At 40.1% G+C, this 22,124-nt stretch overlaps 1 protein-coding gene across 5 annotated transcripts in view; it reads left to right on the top strand.

Annotated features, from left to right (window-relative positions):
- Nucleotides 1-22,124, top strand: part of LOC126108458 (ubiquitin-conjugating enzyme E2 J2) — a 50,136-nt gene that overhangs the window by 12,570 nt on the left and 15,442 nt on the right. For all 5 annotated transcript variants that reach the window (XM_049913674.1, XM_049913676.1, XM_049913672.1 and 2 more), the window contains exons 3-4: nucleotides 7,348-7,473; nucleotides 18,913-19,021. In XM_049913674.1, coding sequence (XP_049769631.1) covers nucleotides 7,348-7,473; nucleotides 18,913-19,021 — 235 coding nt within the window. The remainder of the gene's footprint in view (nucleotides 1-7,347; nucleotides 7,474-18,912; nucleotides 19,022-22,124) is intronic.

Genomic DNA, 22,124 nt, shown 5'->3' with positions numbered 1-22,124 from the left:
TGCAAATTAGTTGCCTGTCACTGTACTCTAATAAGGTATGTACAGATATTAAGCTTTCATTGACGGTAACTTTATCTTACCAGATGATACAGATCTAATATAAACTAAAAGTACCACTGCACATTACACTTTCATGTAAGATTTTTTAGTGTGTCAACATTTTGTCTGTTTAACATGCAACAATATTTCAGACAGCATTTCCTGTCAAAAATTAATGGTCAATAAGTGTCCCTCTGATGAGCTGACCCGTGTGCGTAATGAGGCAGAGTACGAACAAGTAACGAGCATCCCGAGAATAGTCAAGCGAGTGTACTGATGAACTGTAACAGGATTGGGGGGGAGGGGGGGGGCCCTCTGCTCTGGAATTACATAGAGTCCGATTCGTCAGGTGCCACCTTCTGTGGACTGTGTGTGCCGACTTCGCTGTGATGCTGCGGTTGCTGTTTGATAGTGCAGCCATCTGGCAGCTGCATTCATCCTGTCAGGTACTGGCACGGAAAAGTAGAATCGTAATGGGACGAGCTGGCACCTCGACTCTTATCTTTGTGGCCGGTACAGTAGATGTAGTAACATATGGTTACCACAGGAACTAAAACAGATTGTCAGTAGAAGTACACTGAAGTGCCAAAGATACTGCCATAGGTGTGTGTACCGTATTTACTCGAATCTAAGCCGCACCTGCAAAATGAGACTCCAAATCAAGGAAAAATAATTTTCCCGGATCTAAGCCGCACCTGAAATTTGAGACTCGAAATTCAAGGGGGGAGAAAACTTTTAGGCCCCACCTCCAAATCGAAACAAAGTTGGTCCATTGTACTATTCGACACAATTTAGGTCGAATGAATGACGATACAATTACAGTAGTCTGGTTCGAGTCGTAAGCTTAGCTTAGCAGTTAAGCTTTACCAGGTAGCCATTGCTATGCGTCAGGTGCTCCATCTGTATTTGTGAGGGTACCCTTCCTTTTTCACGTGCTTCATCTGGTTTGAATTGATTGTTTATTTTTCTTTGATCTGATAAGTGCCGTTCTCTTTGTTATACGTGTTTAAGTCACTCTAAACTGAAAATGCATTACTGTACTGTGTCGTGCACTGTTTGTCACATTCTGATAATGAGTGTTTACAGCCTGTCGCCGCTCGCGGCATGGCGTGCTTTTGGGCATGCTACCGCTGCTTACAATTTTTTAAAAAAAGAGAGAGGAATCGTCTCATTAGCGAAACAATGGCAAGAGACTGCTATTTGTTGTTACTTACACTGCTGCTTTCTTTGATAATCAACAAGAACCAAATAGTACACTGCATATGATAGATGATGTTCTGAACGAGAGTATAGCAAAAATTTTTCTCCATTTGAAAATCTTTGCGGACGCATCTTTAGTACATTACATTCTGCACAGAAATTAGAGTAATCTTAGATTCAAAAATATAGTAAAGTGCCGTGCTTCATTTCTGACTGTATCACTATTAGGCATAAGAATAATACGAATATAAACATGACATGATATGTATATTCTTCTACGTTCGCTGTTGTGTCATTCTAGTTTCGTAGTTTATTAGGCAGACAGGATTTAAATGAGAGAGCAGCAAACACAAAAGAATACATGGCAAAATGTTTATATATGTTTATATTTGTATTATTCTTATGGTGAAGAGAATACTGCATGTGATTCACAATTCATAAAAGTTCCTATTAGCAACCATCTCTTCTCACAGGTAGGAAAAAATTCAGAACGTAGAGTTGGCCATATTGACAAACATCCCAAACCGTCTTACCAGTCGGATTTTTGTAGTACACTGAAATGCTGCTACATTTGAAGACGAACAATACGGAATTTGTATTTACTTCATTGGATAAAGTATGAAAATGCAGTGGTCGAAACTCGGGGCGGAGAAAAAAGCTCGTCTTCCACCTTTCCTTTTAATTTATGTACTAACGCAGAGGTTTTGGTGCCAGTATTTATCTTCGTGCCTGCAAAGCATGCCTGTGTAGCGCTACATATATTCGACGGCAGAAGTTAGTTGTGGCGGCACCTACCAACATTTTTCAGAACTTCCACTTATTTTGCACTCGATTCTATGCCGCAGGCAGTTTTTTGGATTACAAAAACCGGAAAAAAGTGCGGCTTAGATTCGAGTAAATACGGTATTCAAAATGCAGAGATATGTAAACAGCCAGAATACAGCACTGCGTTCGGCAACGCCTGTATAAGACATGTGTCTGGCGTGGTTTTTAGATCGATTACTGCTGCTACAATGGCAGGTTATCAAGATTTAAGTGAGTTTGAATGTGGTGTTACAGTCGGCACACGAGCAATGACACACAGCATATCCGAGGTAGCAATGAAATGGGGATTTGCCGTATAACCAATTCACAAGTGTACCCTGTGTAAAACAACAAACCTCATACGTTTCTGCGGCTGGAAAAAGATCCTGCAAGGACGGGACTGACGAGGACTGAATGAGAATCGTTCAACGTTCCAGAAGTGCGACAGGTCTGCAAATTGCTGCAGATTTCAATGCTGTGCCATCAACAAGTGTCAGCATGCAAACCGTTCAACGGAACATAATCGATACGGGCTTTCGGAGCCCATCTTATGTAGATAACCTCGCTAATCCGTGGACCCGGCATGTCGGCAGGGGACTTTTCAAGCTGGTGCACTCCTGATAAGTCTAGATATGACTGACAGGTGACACGTACAGAGGTATTCTGTCTGATCCCCTGCATCCGTTCATGTACATTGTGCATTGTGACGGATTTGGACAGTTCCAGCAGGACTGTGAGACACCGCACATGTCCAGAATTGCTATGGAGTGGGTCCAGGAACACTCTTCTGAGTTTAAGCACTTCTGCTGGCCCCCAAACTCTCCAGACATGGACAGTATTGGGCATATCTGGCATGCCTTGCCACGTGCTATTCAGAAGAGATGTGCACCTCCTCGTACTCTTACGGATTTATGAACAGCACTGCAGGATTTGTGGTGTCAGTTCCCTCCAGTACTGCTTCAGCCATTGGTTGTGACCATGCCACGTCGTGTTGTGGCACTTCGGCGTGCCCGTGGGGGCCCTACGCGATATTAGGCAGGTGTACTAGTTTCTTTGGCTCTTCAGTGTATAATACATCTACATCTGCACAGTTACACGGTTACTCTGCAATTCACACTTAAGTTCCTGGCAGAAGGTTCACCGAACCATTTTCATACTACTTCTCTACCATTCCACTCTCGAATAGCATGTGGGAAAAAGAAACACCTAAATCTTTCCGTTTGAGCTCTGATTTCTCTTATTTAATTATGATGATCATTTCTCCCTACATAGGTGGGTTTCAACAAAATATTTTCACATTCGGAAGAGAAAGTTGGTGATTGAAATTTCGTAAATAGATTTCGCTGCCTTTGTTTCAGTGACTGCCACCCCAACTTGCGTATCATATCGGTGACACTCTTACCCGTATTGCACGATAACATGAAATGAGCTGCCTTTCTTTGCACTGTTTCGATGTCCTCCGTCGATTCTACGTGGTGAGGATCCCACACCGCACAGCACTAGTCCAGCAGAGGACAGACACGTGTAATGTAGGCTGTCTCTTTTAGTGGGTTTGTCACATCTTCTGAGAGTTGTTCCAACAAAGTGCAGTCACTTTCCCCACAATATTATCTGTTTGCTCTTTCCAGTTTAAGTTGCTTGTAATTCCTAGGTATTTAGTTAAATTGACAGCCCTTAGATTTGTGCAATTTATCATATACCCAAAATTTATCACATTTCTTTTATTACCCATGTGGATGACCTCGCACTTTTCTTTGTTTTGTGCCAATTGCCACTTTTCGCACCATACAGAAATTCTCTCTAGATCATTTTGTAATTGGGATGGATCGTCTGATGATTTCACTAGACAGTAAATTACAGCATCATCTGCAAACAATCTAAGGGGGCTGCTCAGATTATCACCTCGATGATTTATGTAAATCAGGAACAACAGAGGGCCTATGACACTACCTTGCGGAACGCCAGATATCACTTCTGTTCTACTCAGTGATTCACTGTCTATCACTAAAAACTGTGACTATAATAGGTATTAAAATAAGAATTGCAAAGTAACTTCTGAAATTTTCTCAGCGTAATATTAATAATTATAATCAGCTGCAACCCCTTGACATTCTGTTGTGACATTTCGATCCGGAGGCATCTGGCCATCTTTACAACTTCAGGTGACTAGACAACTACTGAAGAGACCAGGTGCATTCACGGTATTTGTGCTGAATCTCGTGCACGCGAAATGTGCTGTCGTCTTTCAGTGCATGCATCAGATGACACATGCAGGATAGCCTTATAAATTGTGGCAACGACTTTCAACTGGATAAAAACTGGAGACACGTGATTAAAATTATTCAGTTACAGCGAATCAACGGGCTCATTCGATACTCAGATGAATAGATCATATCTCACTTCCACCACTGAGATCAGCACACACCACCTGATGCGAGCGCTGAAACACACTGGCACATTTCACTTGCGTAATACTCAGCATAAATACTGTGATTGCACTTCGGCTCTTCAGTAGTTGTCTGTTCACCTGAAGATTGGGGGATCTCTCTGGCTGAAATATCGTGGTAGGATGTTGACGGGATCTGGCAGCACGCACGAAAATTATTAAAGAAGAATTACAATGACTGAATCCTTTCAGAAATAAGATTAATTTATTAACAAACGATCTTCTTAATATAGAAACGAGAATGACATTTATTTGGAGTGTTTTAGGCTTAAGTTCTGAAAGGTGAACCTTGGTGAAACAAAAAAAAAGTGAGGAGCGGTAGAGATGTGGATATGGAGTAGAGCCACAAAAAAAGTGTGGGCTGAAAGAAAATTTAGTGAACAACTGCTAAAAGAAATTAAAGAGAAAAGGACATTGATTAACTGAAACAAAGGAGGAAAACTAAATTGAATGGGCAAATTAGACATAATAGCTCCATAAAAAATATCTTGGAAGGGAAAAAATAAAGACTCTCCCAGAACATTTGTGTTGTTGCTGTTGCTGTGGTCTGCAGTCCTGAGACTGGTTTGATGCTACTCTCCATGCTACTCTGTACTGTGCAAGCTTCTTCATTTCCGAGTAACTACTGCAAACTACATTCTTGTGAATTTGCTTAGTGTATTCATCTCATGGTGTCACTCTACAGTCTATACCTTCCACACTTCCCACCAATACAAAATTGGTGATTCCTTGATGCCTCAGAACGTATCCTACCAATTGATCCCCTCTTTTAGTCATGTTGTGCCACAAATTCCTCATCTCCCCAGTTATATTCAGTTTCTCCTGATTCATTACATGATCTACCCATCTAATATTCAGCATTCTTCTGTAGCACCACATTTTGAAAGCTTCTATTCTCTTATTGTTAACCTATTTATCGTCCATCTTTCACTTCCATACATGGCTACACTCCATACAAATACTCTCAGAAACGACTTCCTGACACTTCAATCTATACTCGATGTTAACAAATTTCCCTTTTTCAGGAACGCTTTCCTTGCCATTGCCAGTCTAAATTTTGTATCCTCTCTACTTTCACCATCATCAGTTATTTTGCTCCCCATATAGTAAAACTCATCTACTAATCTAATTCCCTGGAAATCATCCAATTTAATTCAACTACTTTCCATTATCCTTTTGTTGATGTTCATCTCGTATCCTAATTGCAAGACACTGCCATTCCGTTCAACTGCTCTTCCAGGTTCTTTGCTGTCCCTGACAGAATTACAATGTCATCTTCAAACCTCAAAGTTTTTATTTCTTCTCCATGGATTTTAATTCCTACTCCAAATTTTTCTTGTGTTTCCTTTACCGCTTACTCAATATACAGATTGAATAACATCGGGGATAGGCTACAACCCTGTCTCACTTCCTTCCCGACCACTGCTTCCCTTTCATGTCCCTCGACTATTATAACTGCCATCTGGTTTCTGTACAAATTGTAAATAGCCTTTCTCTCTCTGTATTTTACCCCTGTCACCTTCAAGATTTGAAAGAGAGTATTCCAGTCAGCATTGTCAAAAGCTTTCTGTTGGTATACAAATGCTGGAAACGTAGGTTTGCCTTTCCTTATCCTACCTTCTAAGATAATTCGTAAGGTCAGTATTGCCTCATGTCTTCCAAAGTTTCTATGGAATCCAAACTGATCTTCCCTGAGATCGGCTTCTACAAGTTTTTCCATTCATCTGTAAAGAATTCATGTCAGTATTTTGCAACCGTGACTTATTAAACTGATAGTTCAGTAGTTTTCACACCTGCCTTCTTTGGGATTGGAATTATTATATTCTTCTTGAAGTCTGAGGGTAGTTCACCTGCCTCATATATCTTGCTGACGATGATAGTTTTGTCATGGTTGGCTCTCCCAAGGCAGTCAGTAGGTCTAATTGAATGTTGTCTACTCCTGGGGCCTTATTTTGGCTTAGGTCTTTCAGTGCTCTCTCAACTTCTTCACGCTTTCTATCTTCATCGTCGTCTTCTTCCATTTCCGTAAGTGCCCGCAAGTACATCGCCCTTTTATTAAACCCCCTATATACTCAGAGTCCACATCGCTCCCGGAAATGTCTTAAAATTTAAAACCTGGTTCCTAAATCTCTGTCTTATCATTATGTAATCTATCTGAAACCTTCCAGTGTTTCCAGGCCTCTTCCATGTATACAACTTTCTTTCATGATTCTGAAACCAAGTGTTAGCTGTGATTAAGTTATGTTCTGTGCAAAAGTCTACTGGGTGGCTTTCTCTTTCATTCCTTACACCCAGTCCATATTCACCTACTAGTTTTCTTTCTCTTCCATTTCCTACTATCAAATGCCAGTCCTCCATAGTATTAAATTTTTGTCTCCCGTAACTACACGAATCGTTTCTTTTCATCTAATCATACGTTTCTTCAATCTCTTCATCTCCAGAGCTAGTTGGCATGTAAATTTGTACTACTGTGGTAGGCATGGGCTTTGTGTCTATCTTGGCTGCAATAATGTGTTCACTGTACTGTTCGTACTAGCTTACCCGCGTTCAGATTTTTTTATTCATTATTGAACCTATGCCTGCATTACTCCTATTGGATTTTGTGTTTATAACCCTGTATTCACATGCCACCAAACTTCACTAATTCCCACTATGTCTAACTTTAACCTGTCCATTTACCTTTTTAAATTTTCTAACCTGCCTGCCCGATTAAGGGATCTGTCTCTGGCCAAGTACACATTCTTTCTTTGTCTCACATTTTGATTTGTTATTTATTTGAAAGTGATGTAAACTAGACAGCTTTTTCAGTAGTATAGAAAGAGACTATTAAAGGAAAACATTTGGTTTCCCTGCTGCAGGCACTATGCAGTCACGGGTCCTGAAGGAACGCCGTACGAGGGTGGGATTTACCACGGAAAGTTGGTCTTTCCGAGGGAATTTCCATTCAAGCCGCCCAGCATTTACATGACAACACCAAATGGCAGGTGAGTAGACGGCTACAAAAAAAGCTCGCAATCTGATGTTTCGTCTTGGATTCTTGCACTTTCCGGTATCCTATCTTTGTTTCATTTTTGTAAGTTACAGTTAAAAATTTATTACTGCCAAAATTCTACATCTGTATGTATACTCACAAGCAAGTGCCCAGGGTGGTCACGTAATCCCTTTCCTCCTGAAATAAATGTTTAACAGTGTAAGATGATGATAAAATTTGATAGGTTAAAATCTACTTGGCAAGCGATGTCAGAAAATTACACACGTAAAAGTTACAAAAATGTGCCAACTTTCGGAGCCGGTGGCTACTTCTTCTGGCAGCAGGGTTGAATTGGAAAGAAGAGGGATGCTGCAAAAGGCTTGGCAAGGTTTAGGAAATTGGGAGTTGGAGAAAAGTTGCCCAGAACCCCAGTTTGGGGAGACTTCCTTGATGACAAGGTGACAAGAAAATACTTTTTTTTTCTCTTTTTGCCTTCGGGTGAATAGATTTTTTTATCTATCCAATTATATATTTTCAAATTTTGATTATTGCTGCAAAATGGTAAGATATTTAAGATTTGAACATCCCGTCATAAACACTGATAAGGCAGTAGTGCTCCTAGTTTTAATTGCAGTGTGATTGTCACGTAACTGCCCAGGTAGGAGAATAAAGTCTATACATTGACCACTTTGTTATTTGCCTTCCTGTGTTCAGTGAAAAACAATGACAGATACCAGAAACTTTGGAGATGTATTTAATCGCAAGTATTTGGATCGATGAATTGAAGCACAACAATGAAAATACTGCACAGGTGACCAGTAAGTTTCCATGGACAGTGTCTTAAGGAGCCACCAAGTCTTCAGACTTGGGTCGCCTTGGAGAAGAAAGCTCTGTGTCTGAAAAGGATTTTGGATGCTTCCCCACTCTGGCCATCAGTCAGCTGAAGGAAACGTGCTGAAGTTTGTGCATTAGTGATCTGTTCACCCTGGAAGTCAGCCAGAAAGTGTGCTGCAGAACTTGGAATGAAAAAGAGTACAGGAAGCCTCACGTAAAAATGGACTTCGTCATGCAAGCAGTCTTCCCAGTGGCCATCAGTGAACTAACGCATACAGACAATATCTGCAAGTGCTATTAAAATTATGATGAAATGGCTGTGTGTCTAAAGGACTTTCAGTTCATTGTGGAGGGTTTTCTGGGACAGGAAGTGAGACTTGTCTATTTGCCTCTGTATGTGCCCAAACCTCTCATCTTGCTCTCAGGATGCCCACATAGGATATAAGATACTGGCAGCAGAATTATTGTATGGGCATCATTGAGAACCAGTTTTTAAACAGGGTTTTGTGAGAACCGTCATTGTCTTTATTCTGAGGATTCAGAATATAATGGCCAAAGTATAGACAATATAGAAGTAGATTGGCAATAATAGGGAAAGCATTTCTGAAGAGAAATTTTTGTTCCCCAAGTGTTTGTTACATTCTCATACAACCAGCACCACCCCATTAAAATCTAAGCAATTAGTTTGATGCCTGTTGTCATGTGTAGAAGCAATGCAAACATTGGAACATGACTTATGAATTTGTTTCACTAATATCTAGAAGGATATAAGATGAGATTGATAAATCAAAACAAAGGTAATGGAATGTAGTAAAATCAGGTGATTATGAGGAAATTTAATTTGGAAACAAGACACTAGAAGCAGTAGACAAGGTTATCTTTTTGGATGTAAGAAATGTATAATGGCCAAAGTATAGACGATATAGAAGTAGATTGGCAATAATAGGGAAAGCATTTCTGAAGAGAAATTTAACACCGGGTATACAGGGTGTCCCAAAATAATGTATGCACTATCTGAAACTGAATATCTCTTTAATTAAAGGAGATAGAAATACAGTACAATGTTTGTGGTATACCTTAAGGTCCACCTAAAGGTGATAAATATTCAAAATGGCCTCCTTCAGCCACAATACACCATCGACAATGAGAGAACAGAGTGACATGCCAACTGCATTGCTCCTAATGGAATAGCATCACAGGCCTCCTCAAATTGCACTCTAAGAGCATCCAGTGTTTGTGGTCTTGCAGTGTAAACTGTGTTCTTGAAAGTACCCCACAGACAGAAGGCTAGAGGAGTTAAATCAGGGGATCGAGCTGGAAACTCCACACTCCCTCTTTGTCCTGTCCATCTTGCAGGGAATGTAAAACTGACAAATACCCTCACATCAGTGTGAAAGTGATGTGGTGCACCACCCCGTTGAAAGCAATAACCATTTTCCAAAAAGTCATTAAGACCAGGAGTTATCATATCCAACATCTCTAAGTAAGAGTCACGTGTGACAGTGTTTTCAAAGTAGTACAGCCCAATTAACCTTCCAGAAGACAGACCACACTAGATACATACTTCTGGTAGATTAACATGTCTTTCCTCTGTTACGTACGGGTTCTCACTGGCCCATTACATGCAATTATGGTATTGAGTTTAAAGTTCACTTTGTCTGCCCAAATAATTAGATCATGGAAATGTTGCTCTTCTTTGCATCTGTTAACGAACCACTCACAAAATTCGCGTCACTTATTGGGATCATCTTCATTAAGAGCATGGAAAAGTCTTGGAATGTAAGGTTTCAATTTGTGAGCCCACTGAACTCTATGAACACTGCATTTGCAGGTCCCGGTCTCAAGAGGGCATTGTCTTGCACATTTATTCGGGATTGTGTGTATGCCTGGATCACTGCATGAATCCTTTCATTGTCTGCTGAACATCTCTTCCTTCCGCAGTGTCCCTTCTTTAAATATTGTACTGTTCCTCTGGTGTCAAACTTATCTCAGATTCTTGCAGTTGTTACCCTTTGTGGTGATGGTGTTCCAAATTCAGCCCTCCAACATCATCATACCTCACTCACATTCTTTGTTTTCCAGTAACACTTCAGCATGCATTTCTGTTGAGCCAACAATAATATGTTTTCAACCCTGGAATAAAAGAGACTGGTGTTATGTTTTTCATTGCCTTCTGAATAATTACCCACAAAAACTGCATTTTTATCAATCAAAGAGAGATTGAATTTCCAAAAGTGTATACATTATTTTGGGACACCCTGTATATTTAAGTGTTAAGAAGTCTTTTCTGATGGCCTTTGTCTGGATTGTAGCTTTGTAGAGAAGTGGAACGTGGACAATAGGCACCTCAAACAAGAAGAGGATTCAAGCTTTTAAAATGTGGTGCTAAGAAGAATGCTGAAAATCATAGTCTGATCAAAATTACTTGATAGTTTACACATGTCACTTGCTGCTACAGTTTTGCCACACCGGCTGACAGCTACCGCTCAGTTATAGGTGACAAACAGGTAAGGCACGTCACTCCACAAATGTTGTCAGTGTGTAACATTTGAGGATTGTTTGAAGTGGTCACCATGAGGTATGCCCAGAAATGAGAGATCCTCTGTTGACAGCTGATTTTAAGTGACCAATGATGAAAGTGTGGCAGAAGCCATGAAATTAGATTGTCATAAGCTAACCAGAACCTCGAAATGTGTAATGTATCCAAGCAAACTGTGATCAGAAATTGCAGAACAACTGAAATAAGTTACATTTTTGCAATGATTAAAGCTAACCTGTAAGAGCAAACTGAAGTGAAAATAAGAAAAAATGGTTTCACTGCTAAAAGCAAACTGTAATTTCTCGCTGTTATTACATGTTACCTGAAACTATTCTCACACTGGCTACATGTGCTGCTGCGTTACAAACCAATGAGTAGTCATTGTTGGCACTTGGTCGCAGATTATAGGCAACACAGGCAGATTCCAAACTAAAAAAAGAATCAGAAGAAAATAAGAGCAAATAAAGAAGTCAATATGGTGATGAAAATGATGTGGCAAAGTATTAGAAATAAAAAATATTTGAACAAAAGTAATAGTCAAAACATTTTTGATTAGATTTAGAATTAAAAACAAATTATGCAATATTTGTATAGTTAAAATGACCTCCTTTATGTCATGTTTATATGCTAACTAACAACACTAGATTAAATAGCTGTAAATACAACTGTTGTTACAGAGTTGCAGTGATTAATTGCTCTCTTTAAAATTTCAGCTTCATGCAATGTTGGACGAAGCTTATCTAATAATGTAAGCCGATCTGCCTGATTATGGCAACTGTATTTGTGTCTTTTGTGAAAGTGTCCAGTAGTGTTGGGTTAGTGCTGCGTATGAAACTGTCTCTTTCATTAGCATCGTGTGTGTGTGTGTGTGTGTGTGTGTGTGTGTGTGTGTGTGTGTGTGTTTTGTGGCAGTTTGGCAACGATAAAAGGATCCGGGGTGATGTTGAACATTTTGATTGGAGGAAACCAGCTCCAGTGTGTAGAGTGTCAACTGTCAAGTAATTTTAATTGAACTGTCGATGGGTAGATCACCTAACTGATGAGGAGAGACTGACTAGAATTGGGGAGAAAAGAAATTTGTCATAACTTGACGAAAAAGAGGGATCGGTCGTTGGACACATTCTGATGAAGAGAGAGACAAGGAGATGAGTACAGTAAGCAGTTTCAAATGAATATGGATTGTAGTAGTTATTCAGAAATGAAGAGGCTTGCACAGGAAGGAGTAATATGGAGAGTTCCATCAAACCAGTCTATGGACTGAAGACCAGCACAACAACACAAGATAGTGTCAATAAATCATCATAACAGGTGCACTGCACTTTCGTAGAACTCATGTAACAAGGGCTCCTTTTATGGACTGGACCTCTTCAATTTTCTTCATACTTAAATGGTTTGATGCTCAGTGCCTGGACATCAGTTTCCTGAAGCAGTAGGACAAATTTCTGTAAAACACCTGAAAAAACCTAGTTAAAAGGTTTCCAGGTGCTGTTAAGAGTAAATATTATAACGTAAATTGAGCCACCTGTAACTCAGTGTGCAATGTTGTTATTTTATTACCATGAAGTTGTCAGTTTGATTCTTGCTAGTGGCAATTTTTTCTAAATTGAAATGTTAATTGACAAACATTGGTCATGGAGATTTTTTATTTTATTTTTATTTCTTTTTAACACTTGCAAGTCCAGCCACTTAAAACATCTAAATCTATACACCACAAATTACTTAACAGTGTGTGGCGGAGGATGGTTGTGATGCCGCTTACCTTTTCCCACTTTCTCTGTTCAATTCACAAATGGCACATTGTGACTGATTGTTGACGAGTTGCCAAATGAACTCTTTAAGTTCCCTGATTTTATTGCTGTGGTCACTTTGCAAGGTGCGTGGGAGGGAGTAACATGTTGCCCCCATCTCTTCTTTGTCTGTACACCATCAGAAATTGAACAATAAACATCTCTTTGATACTCAGACACCCTTGTGTCTGCTACTGTAGTTCATTGGGCATCTCTGTAATGCTCTCATAGTTACAAAATTATCCTGTGACTAAATCCATCTTCTTTCTCTCTTCTATTAATCTTACCTGGTATGTGTCCCAGACTGATGAACGGTACTCAGGAATTGACCAAACGAGTGTTTCGTAAGGCACTTCTTCTGTGGACAAATTACATTCTTTGAGATTTTCCCAGTGAATCTGCTTCACCCCCAATTTATTACATGTGATCCTTCCACTCTAGGTCCCTCTGAATGGTCACTCCTAGATATTTTATGATTGTTTATTGCAATCTCTCATCAGTAGTATAAGCAAACAGTAGAGAGTTTCTTTGCCTGTTCTTGCACAAGAAGTTAAATTTATTTATGTTCAGGATTAAACACCAATCGTTGATCCTCTACAGCCCTTGCTGCATTTTGAAACTGTTTACAGGCATTGCAACCTTTCTATAGACAACAGTGTCATCCGACAATAGCGTAACTGTGTCTCAAATGGCATCCACTAGACTGGGGCTTCACAGTGAACGTGCTCCATGAGCAGAAGGTGAGCACAGGCCTCTGAACAGTAACCATTGTACTTTGCCCTCGTCACAGGGAATAGGTTGGGGAATCGTGTGGAGATTTGTGTAAATGAGGAAATTGACCCTGAGGAAAACGCTTCGAGAAATGTCTCTTTTGCACTACCTGTCACCTTGCGGATCAGTTACTTCGAGCTGCAGATAAGCGCGATTTGAGTACTGGAAGTTTTCTCATTTTCCCCACTCAGTTGCACTAAGAATTCTGATTACTTCGCAACATGACCGCCAGACACTTGCAAACTAATACATTATTTGAGAAATCTATGTTTCCTGCAGTTTGTTGAATGCTGCTAAGAATATCACATCCACACTTTCGTTTTGCACTTAACAATATGCCACAAAATATTTACTGTTACAAAGTGGACATAACTGCTTTAAATCACCAGCGATGAAAGATTGCTGCTAAGAGAAGTGCAATTTTGTAGCTCATCTGAATGGCAAACTCACTTGATTGTTCTTCCTCCTCTTCAGAGAGGTTCCTTTTAAGCTTTAATTTGTCTTGTACATGCTCTTATCCTTCACATTTCTGTTTCTGGATTCTTTGATGAAGTTATTTATTACCTTGGTAAATTATACTTCATGAAAGTATTCAGTGCCTTATCCTAAACAAATCATTTTGCGAATTTGCCTTTTTGTGTAAAGGATGAGAATCAAACAATGGAAACTTCAGGTAGGAATATCAACGATGTACGAAAAGATAAATTGCTACCTACTGCAAAGAAGATGCATCAAATTGCAAACAGGCACAATTAAGACACTCGCATATAGCTTTCGGCCAGACGTCGTCAGTAGTAGTAGTAGTAGTAGTAGTAGTAGTAGTAGTGAGGGGGGGGAGACAGCATACGCACCCCCCCCTACACACACACACACACACACACACGCACACACACACACACAGGGAAAAAAAGCAAGCAAGGACACCTAATGCACGCACAACTGCCAACTCCAGCATATCGGGTAGGAATCTTTCCCTACATTGTGGAAAAAATGACATTCCTCATGTTTCGGATTGAAATACGAAGACATTCTAGGTGCTACAGATGTTAACTCACCATTGCTGCTATTACGTGGCATCACTGTCAAAACTGGTCCTGCCTCATTTCACAGTTGGCACTTCTCCCGCATTGTCGTGACCATTTGTTGTGCGCACATTTCCATCGTCCGCGACCTGCTGCAACAGCTCGGCTCGCGAGCGTGAGCCTGAGCAGGTGTGACTGCTCGTGCTCAAAATCGGTGAGTTGTTAAGCCCTGAACAAGATCTTTAAAATAAATTGTAGAGAGTAATCGTCGTGTAACACTCCCAAGACATTTATGTACACCAAAAATTACATTTACATTTACATCTGTGAATGATGGAGACTTGGGCTATACTGAGTAACTTGTTAGTGTCAAATAGAACAATACCAGATGTAATGAAACATAAAACAACAAAGGATGATTTTATTGGTGGTGGTGGTGGTGGTTCCATCCTGAGCAAACCTCATCATCTCTACATACCTCCTGCAACCCATCCACTTGAACCTACTTGTAGTAGTCAAACATTGCTCTCTTCATACAGGATGTTACAAAAAGGTACGGCCAAACTTTCAGGAAACATTCCTCACACACAAAGAAAGAAAATATGTTATGTGGACATGTGTCCGTAAACGCTTACTTTCCATGTTAGAGCTCATTTTATTACTTCTCTTCAAATCACATTAATCATGGAATGGAAACACACAGCAACAGAACGTACCAGCGTGACTTCAAACACTTTGTTACAGGAAATGTTCAAAATGTCCTCCGTTAGCGAGGATACGTGCATCCATCCTCCGTCGCATGGAATCCCTGATGCACCGATGAAGCCCTTGAGAATGGCGTATTGTATCACAGCCGTCCACAACACGAGCACGAAGAGTCTCTGCATTTGGTACCGGGGTTACGTAGACAAGAGCTTTAAAATGCCCCCATAAATGGAAGTCGGGAGGATTGAGGTCAGGAGAGCGTGGAGGTCACGGAATTGGTCCGCCTCTACCAATCCATCGGTCACCGAATCTGTTGTTGAGAAGTGTACGAACACTTCGACTGAAATGTGCAGGAGCTCCATCGTGCATGAACCACATGTTGTCGTACTTGTAAAGGCACATGTTCTAGCAGCACAGGTAGAGTATCCCGTATGAAATCATGATAACGTGCTCCATTGAGCGTAGGTGGAAGAACATACTGACGGAACTAAAATGAGCTCTAACATAGAAATTAAGCGTTTCCGGACACATGTCCACATAACATCTTTTCTTTATTTGTGTGTGAGGAATGTTTGCTGAAAGTTTGGCCGTACCTTTCTGTAACACCCTGTATAATTTTTACGCCTCCCCCCTTGCCATTACAATCTATGGCAGGCATAGGGAACCTCGGTTGACCCGTGGGCCTCATTCGTGTAATTGCTCAGGCTCGTGGGTCATCTCATTGAATGACTTGACAGTAGGGCTCGTGGCATATAAAATCGAAAGTAGTGGTTTTAAATGTGTATGGAGTAACAAACATACCAATATGAATGAAACCCCTTACCCAACACCACACACCAACAAATTATATGCCAAATAGGTGCGTATTTGAGAGTACATTAATTTTATGTCCACCTGGATTTTCTTCCACGGGCCGGATCGAAACTGATTGCGGGCCGATTGCTGCCCACAAGCTGCCGGTTGCCCACCCGATCTGTAACACCGAGTGTCTCTTCCAGAACTCCGTACTAATTGCAGGTTGCCTATCCGATAACATTCGGGTGCATCAGTTTGATTTTCAATATTTCTTACAGTTATGGACCAAATTTAAAAAGCTGTCATACTCTACTCGTTAAGAGGTATAATCTTATGTTGAAAGTTTAACACAATGTTATGAATCGGTAGATTGCCACTCACCATATAGAGGAGACTTTGAGCCACAGAAAGGCACAACAAAAAGACTGCTGCTTTACATTTGAGCTTTCGGCCTTGTTTCCTCCTTCTAAAGTAGGAAACACACACACACACACACACACACACACACAACCTCATAGAAAAAACACACTCCCCCTCCCCCTCCCTGTTGCTAATATGCCCCACAAAGTTATGAAAGGAAAAAAAGTTCATGGGTTCCTACATTTGTACTGTCCGTGCAGTCAAACTTCGGCATCAGGCATGACACTTTATTACTTCTTTATTACTAACTCTATTTGCAACACAGTTTGCAGTCAGTACCGACATATACCACTGAATATACCTGCAGAATTGTATAATTCTACAACACATAGTTTAGGAGATATGACATCAGACATTTAAACATCTTACAAACAGGCTTGTGCTTCAAATGGTATGTAAATTACCCAGACTATATTCATCTCGTGTTTCATAACAATACAGTCACTTTGAAGCACAATTTCAGACCTTATCTAAATCTTTCTCACTTGCGTGCTTCATATAAGATATTAAACATATTGACCAATTCATAAAGTAACTAGACATTTGAAGCTTGTTTTATCCATAGGAGTTAGATTCTTTAAAGAATCGGGGGTTCCTGGTATTGACGATTCCTTGATGCCTCAGAATACATCGTCTCAGCTGATCGTGTCTTTTAATTAAGCTGTGCCATAAATTTCTTTCTTCCTGTGTTTCAGTACCTCCTTATTAATTATTTGATCTGCCCATCTAATCATCATTCGTCTATATCACCACATTGCAAATGCTTCAATTCTCTTCTTGTATGAACAGTTTATTTCACTTCCGTCCAAGGCCCTACTCTATACTGTCGCCTTCCTAAAGACTTCGTAACATTTAAATGTACACTACTGGCCATTAAAATTGCTACACACTAAGATGACGTGCTACAGATGCGAAATTTAACTGACAGGGAGAAGATGCTGTGATATGCAAATGATTAGCTTTTCGGAGCATTCACACAAGGTTGGCACTGGTGGCAACACCTACAACGTGCTGACATGAGGAAAGTTTCCAACCAGTTTCTCATACACAAACAGCAGTTGACCAGCGTTGCCTGGTGAAACGTTGTTGTGCTGCCTCGTCTGAGGAGGAGAAATGCGTACCATCACGTTTCCGACTTTGATTAAGGTTGGATTGTAGCCTATCCCGATTGTGGTTTATCGTATCGTAACATTGCTGCCCATGTTGGTAGAGATTGAATGACTGTTAGCAGAATATTGAATCGGTGGGTTCAGGAGGGTAATACGGAATGCCGTGCTGGATCCCAACGGCCTCGTATCACTAGCATTCGAGATTACAGGCATCTTATCTGCATGGCTGTAACGGATCGTGCAGCCACGTCTCGATCCCTGAGTCAACAGATGGGGACTTTTGCAGACAACAACCATCTGCATGAACAGTTTGATGACGTTTGCAGCAGCAGTGACTATCAGCTTGGAGCCCATGGCTGCGGTTACCCTTGATGCTACATCACAGACAGGAACGCCTGCAATGGTGTACCTGATGACGAACCTGGGTGTATGAATGGCAAAACGTCATTTTTTTTGGATGAATCCAGGTTCTGTTTACAGCATCATGATGGTCCCACCCGGTGAACGCACATTGGAAGTGTGTATTCGTCATCGCCATATTGGTATATCACCCGGCGTGATGGTATGGGGTGCCATTGGTTACACATCTCGGTCACCACTTATTCACATTGATGGCACTTTGAACAGTGGACGTTACATTTCAGATGTGTTACGACCTGTGGCTCTACCCTCCATTCAATCCCTGCGAAACCTTACATTTCAGCAGGATAATGCACGACCGCATGTTGCAGGTCCTGTGTGGGCCTTTCTGGATACAGAAAACGTTCCACTGCTGCCCTGGCCAGCACATTCTCCAGATCTCTCACCAACTGAAAATGTCTGGTCAATGGTGGCCGAGCAACTGGCTTGTCACAATACGTCAGTCACTACTCTTGATGAACTGTGATATTGTGTTGAACCTACATGGGCAGCTGTACCTGTGCACGCCATCCAAGCTCTGTTTGACTGAATGCCCAGGCGTATCAAGGCCGTTATTACGGCCAGAGGTGGTTGTTCTGGGTACTGATTTCTCAGGATCTATGCACCCAAATTGTTTGAAAATGTAATCACATGTCACTTCTAGTATTATATATTTGTCCAATGAATATCTGTTTATCATCTGCATTTCTTCTTGGTGTAGCAATTTTAATGGCCAGTAGTGTACATTCCCTGGTAACAACTTTGTCTTTTGTATTGCCAGTGTGTATTTTATATCCTCTGTACTTTGGCCTCATCTTCTATTTTGCTACCGTAGTAGTAAGACTCGTCTGTCAATTTTAGTGTCTCGTTTCCTAATCTAATTCCCTCAGCTTCACCTGATTTGATTCAACTACATTCCATTACCCTTGCTATACTGTTGTTGATACCAGTGATAAGTGGCACACATTTAATCATGTGTCCATCCAAGTTGGCCACAGTTTGTATCCAGTGCTTGTATGTGGAATGCATGGTGTGTATAATGTGTTTGAAGTGTGAAGTTTTGTGTTGCAGGTTCAAGACGAATACTCGGCTGTGCCTGTCTATCAGCGACTTCCACCCTGACTCGTGGAACCCTGCGTGGAGTGTGTCCACAATTCTCACCGGCCTTCTTAGTTTTATGGTACGTCTGCTGCCTGTTTTGCGATTAGATGTTTCTTTCACTGTGTGGATGTGTAGAGTGGATTGTCTAGTGTTAATCTAACTACAGTTCTCGCCGAAATAGTTCTCGTCACAAGAGATTCATCGTAGTATGAGAGTGATGTAGTTTCTGCCGTGGAATACTTAGCTCTGAAGCATCGAATCTCCTCCACCAACAAATTCCACTAGGGGATGTATATTGCAGATTTGGCAGGCTTTTGGACGTGATGAAAACTTGGATGTTAAAATAATATTTTCCAACACACTGATGAATCTTTTTAACAACAGACTTGTTTTCCATAAGCATTTACAAAGATGTTGACACTCAATATATACCCTATCTTAAAAATGTATGTTCTGTGGCTAATTGTCAAAAACAGTTACATTTACTGACTTAATGATTTACAACAAATTGTTAGTATGGTTTTAAAGACAGTAAATAGAGATTCATTTTGAATAAATTTCTAAATATTCTTCTTTAGACTTTTGTGTGGACATTTGGTTATGAAGTTACAATAACAATGCCTATGATAGCATTGCTTAATTACATCTTGATTTCATATTGGATTTTATTCCTAACATTAATTAAGGTACAGTACAAAATGCCAAAATGCAGTTCCAGGTTAAAGTTCTGTATGATAATTTCATAGTAACAAAATTACTGAAAATTTCCATCAGAATGTTTGAGAATTGGTAATGAAAAAGCTAAACACAAGTTTGTTATTGACATGATACATAAAGTGCACAAGTTACATTAAATACATCAGATGACGGGTAAATGTTCCCAAAGACTGTTTTTAGAGAAGTCGATATCTATCAATTTTGGTAATTAATTATTGATTTAATTACAACATAGATATTTATCCTAACATTTCTATGGGAATGTGGTGATTCAGTCATGAGAATGAATTTGTAAATTTTGCTGAAATTTACAACAGTATGTTAATACACATCATCAGGTTTTCTATCTAATTATAACTTAATGTTAATTACAGTTAAATGGCCTGAAATAATGGTGTCTATTCGGTATGTAAGTGAACCAAACAATTTAATTTTCTGGTAGAAATTAAGAAAAACCATACTTTCCATCATTTGTCCATTACATATTGTGGATTGGGTGGTATACAATCTGCTAAACTTCTTGTGGTATCGAGGCATTAATTGACTACCCTATAAGTAATCCTGTTAAAATTGCTAGCTTGCTTTTTCTCAGTTTGTGACACAACCCTTCATTTATTTTGACCAAAAAGCCAATTATAACACTGCTGTGTATAAATTTGTGTCTGTTAAGCATAAGGAATTTAGAATGATACTTCAGTGTCATTGCCAGTCCAGTCCTGCCTCCCCCCCCCCTCCCCTCTACCACGCTACCAGTTCGAAAATATCATGTTGTTGTTGTTGTTGTTGGGATGTTTAAGGGGGACTAAACAGCGAAGGTCATCAGTCCCCCAGAAAATATCATAGATCTGGGGCTAATGTGCAGAGCAGTCTGAGTTATAAGCAGGATGTGCATAGTCTCTACATGGCCCGTGTTTACGTTTAGTGATTTTGCGGTTTCCTCTTCGTTTACTGCTCTCATGTCAAATGAAAACAAAATGGATTTCTGTAGCCGGTAGCTATCAAGCGAATTAAAATACATTCACATTATTACGGAAGGCTAAAATATGTTAAGAGTTTAAGATTTTATTTTATTCCACCTCTCTGATAGTAAAGCATTAATGTTCTTGCAGAACAATGACGTTATTTTTGTTAGTTTGCTAAAGAAATTTGGCTTTCATTAACCTTTTCCGCCGAGTCAGTCAGTGTGTCCGAAACGAAGTGTTTAATATCAGGTCGAGGCCTACTTAATCGGAAATCTGGACATACGAATGTGCACATTAAGTACACACTTTAAATTTACACATTTTAGTGTGGTTCATAAAATTCCGATGCTCTTGGAGTAACCTCTGATGTCTTGTTTCTATTATGACATAATGTAAGATCTTTTAATGTTTTACACGTGTGAACATACGAGCTTCCTGTGTCATTATAGCTGCACAAGTGGGGTGGTGCCTGTTGTGTATCCCTCTCTGGCAACTGCTGAAACGAACCTATTTCTAACATGTCGCGGGAAAATATTGCGAATGGTGGTTTGAAAAGCATTTCTTTCAAGATGAACTATGTACGAGAATGTATGATGAATTTTATGAATCACAGAGTGTTTGACTCTCATTTGAAAATCAACTCTTTGATGACGAGCCATGTAGAAGAATTTCCGAGCCTAGAAGATAAGACATTTATGTCGTTGGAAAAAATTTTACTGGCACATTTGTGTGGTATATCTTAAAGTGAAACACTGCAAAAAAAAAATCAACATTATACGTGAAAGCTTAGCTTCCTCTTGCAGCTTATTAACCTTAGAGACCAATATTATATGTAAAAGCTCTGCTTTTCTTGTAGCATACTAAGTATATTAATTTAAACCATTAACTTTTCCTGTTTTTTCGTGCTACTTAACAGTGACATTGTTATTCGCTGACTACGTCACGTGTCCTATGCTCTGAATATCTCTGTTGTCAGCTGGCGAGATCACAGTACGTGAGCTATGACTGGCTTACAGAAGTACATGACAATCTCAATTTTTAATACTTCGGAAAGTAACATGCGGTGTTTGGTGGAGTTCGAATTTATACTTTTGTAATACGAAAATATGCAGTGTACATGTTGCTGCACATCAAAGATCTTTCCAAAACATGTTTTTTACCCTGAGCCTCATTTTCTAAAGTGCCAGGAAATTCTATGCCCGTGTATAAAATCTTAATCATTCAAAGGGTTGATAAGTTTTACAGTTTGGAGGGAAAATATATTGTCACTTAACATGGAATAAATTTGTTTTCACCCAGGAGAAAGTGTATTTTTAACTGGGAAAAAGCCAGGATTCCCCCCCCCCCCCCCCCTTAGTTGCACTTTTGTTCAACTGTACACGCCCCTGCAGCTGTCGTTCACCCCTATCATCTGTGGTCCCTGTAGTTGCCTTGGCACAAATTTTGCATAGTGCCATTTTGCGATTGACAGTGCACTTTAACTGTGGCAGCACTCAAATGGTT

This window comes from Schistocerca cancellata, chromosome 11 (genome assembly GCF_023864275.1).
Source record: "Schistocerca cancellata isolate TAMUIC-IGC-003103 chromosome 11, iqSchCanc2.1, whole genome shotgun sequence".
NCBI lineage: Eukaryota > Metazoa > Arthropoda > Insecta > Orthoptera > Acrididae > Schistocerca > Schistocerca cancellata.
The sequence above is the reverse complement of the archived record's forward strand: the minus strand, read 5'-3'. Positions and strand labels throughout refer to the sequence as shown.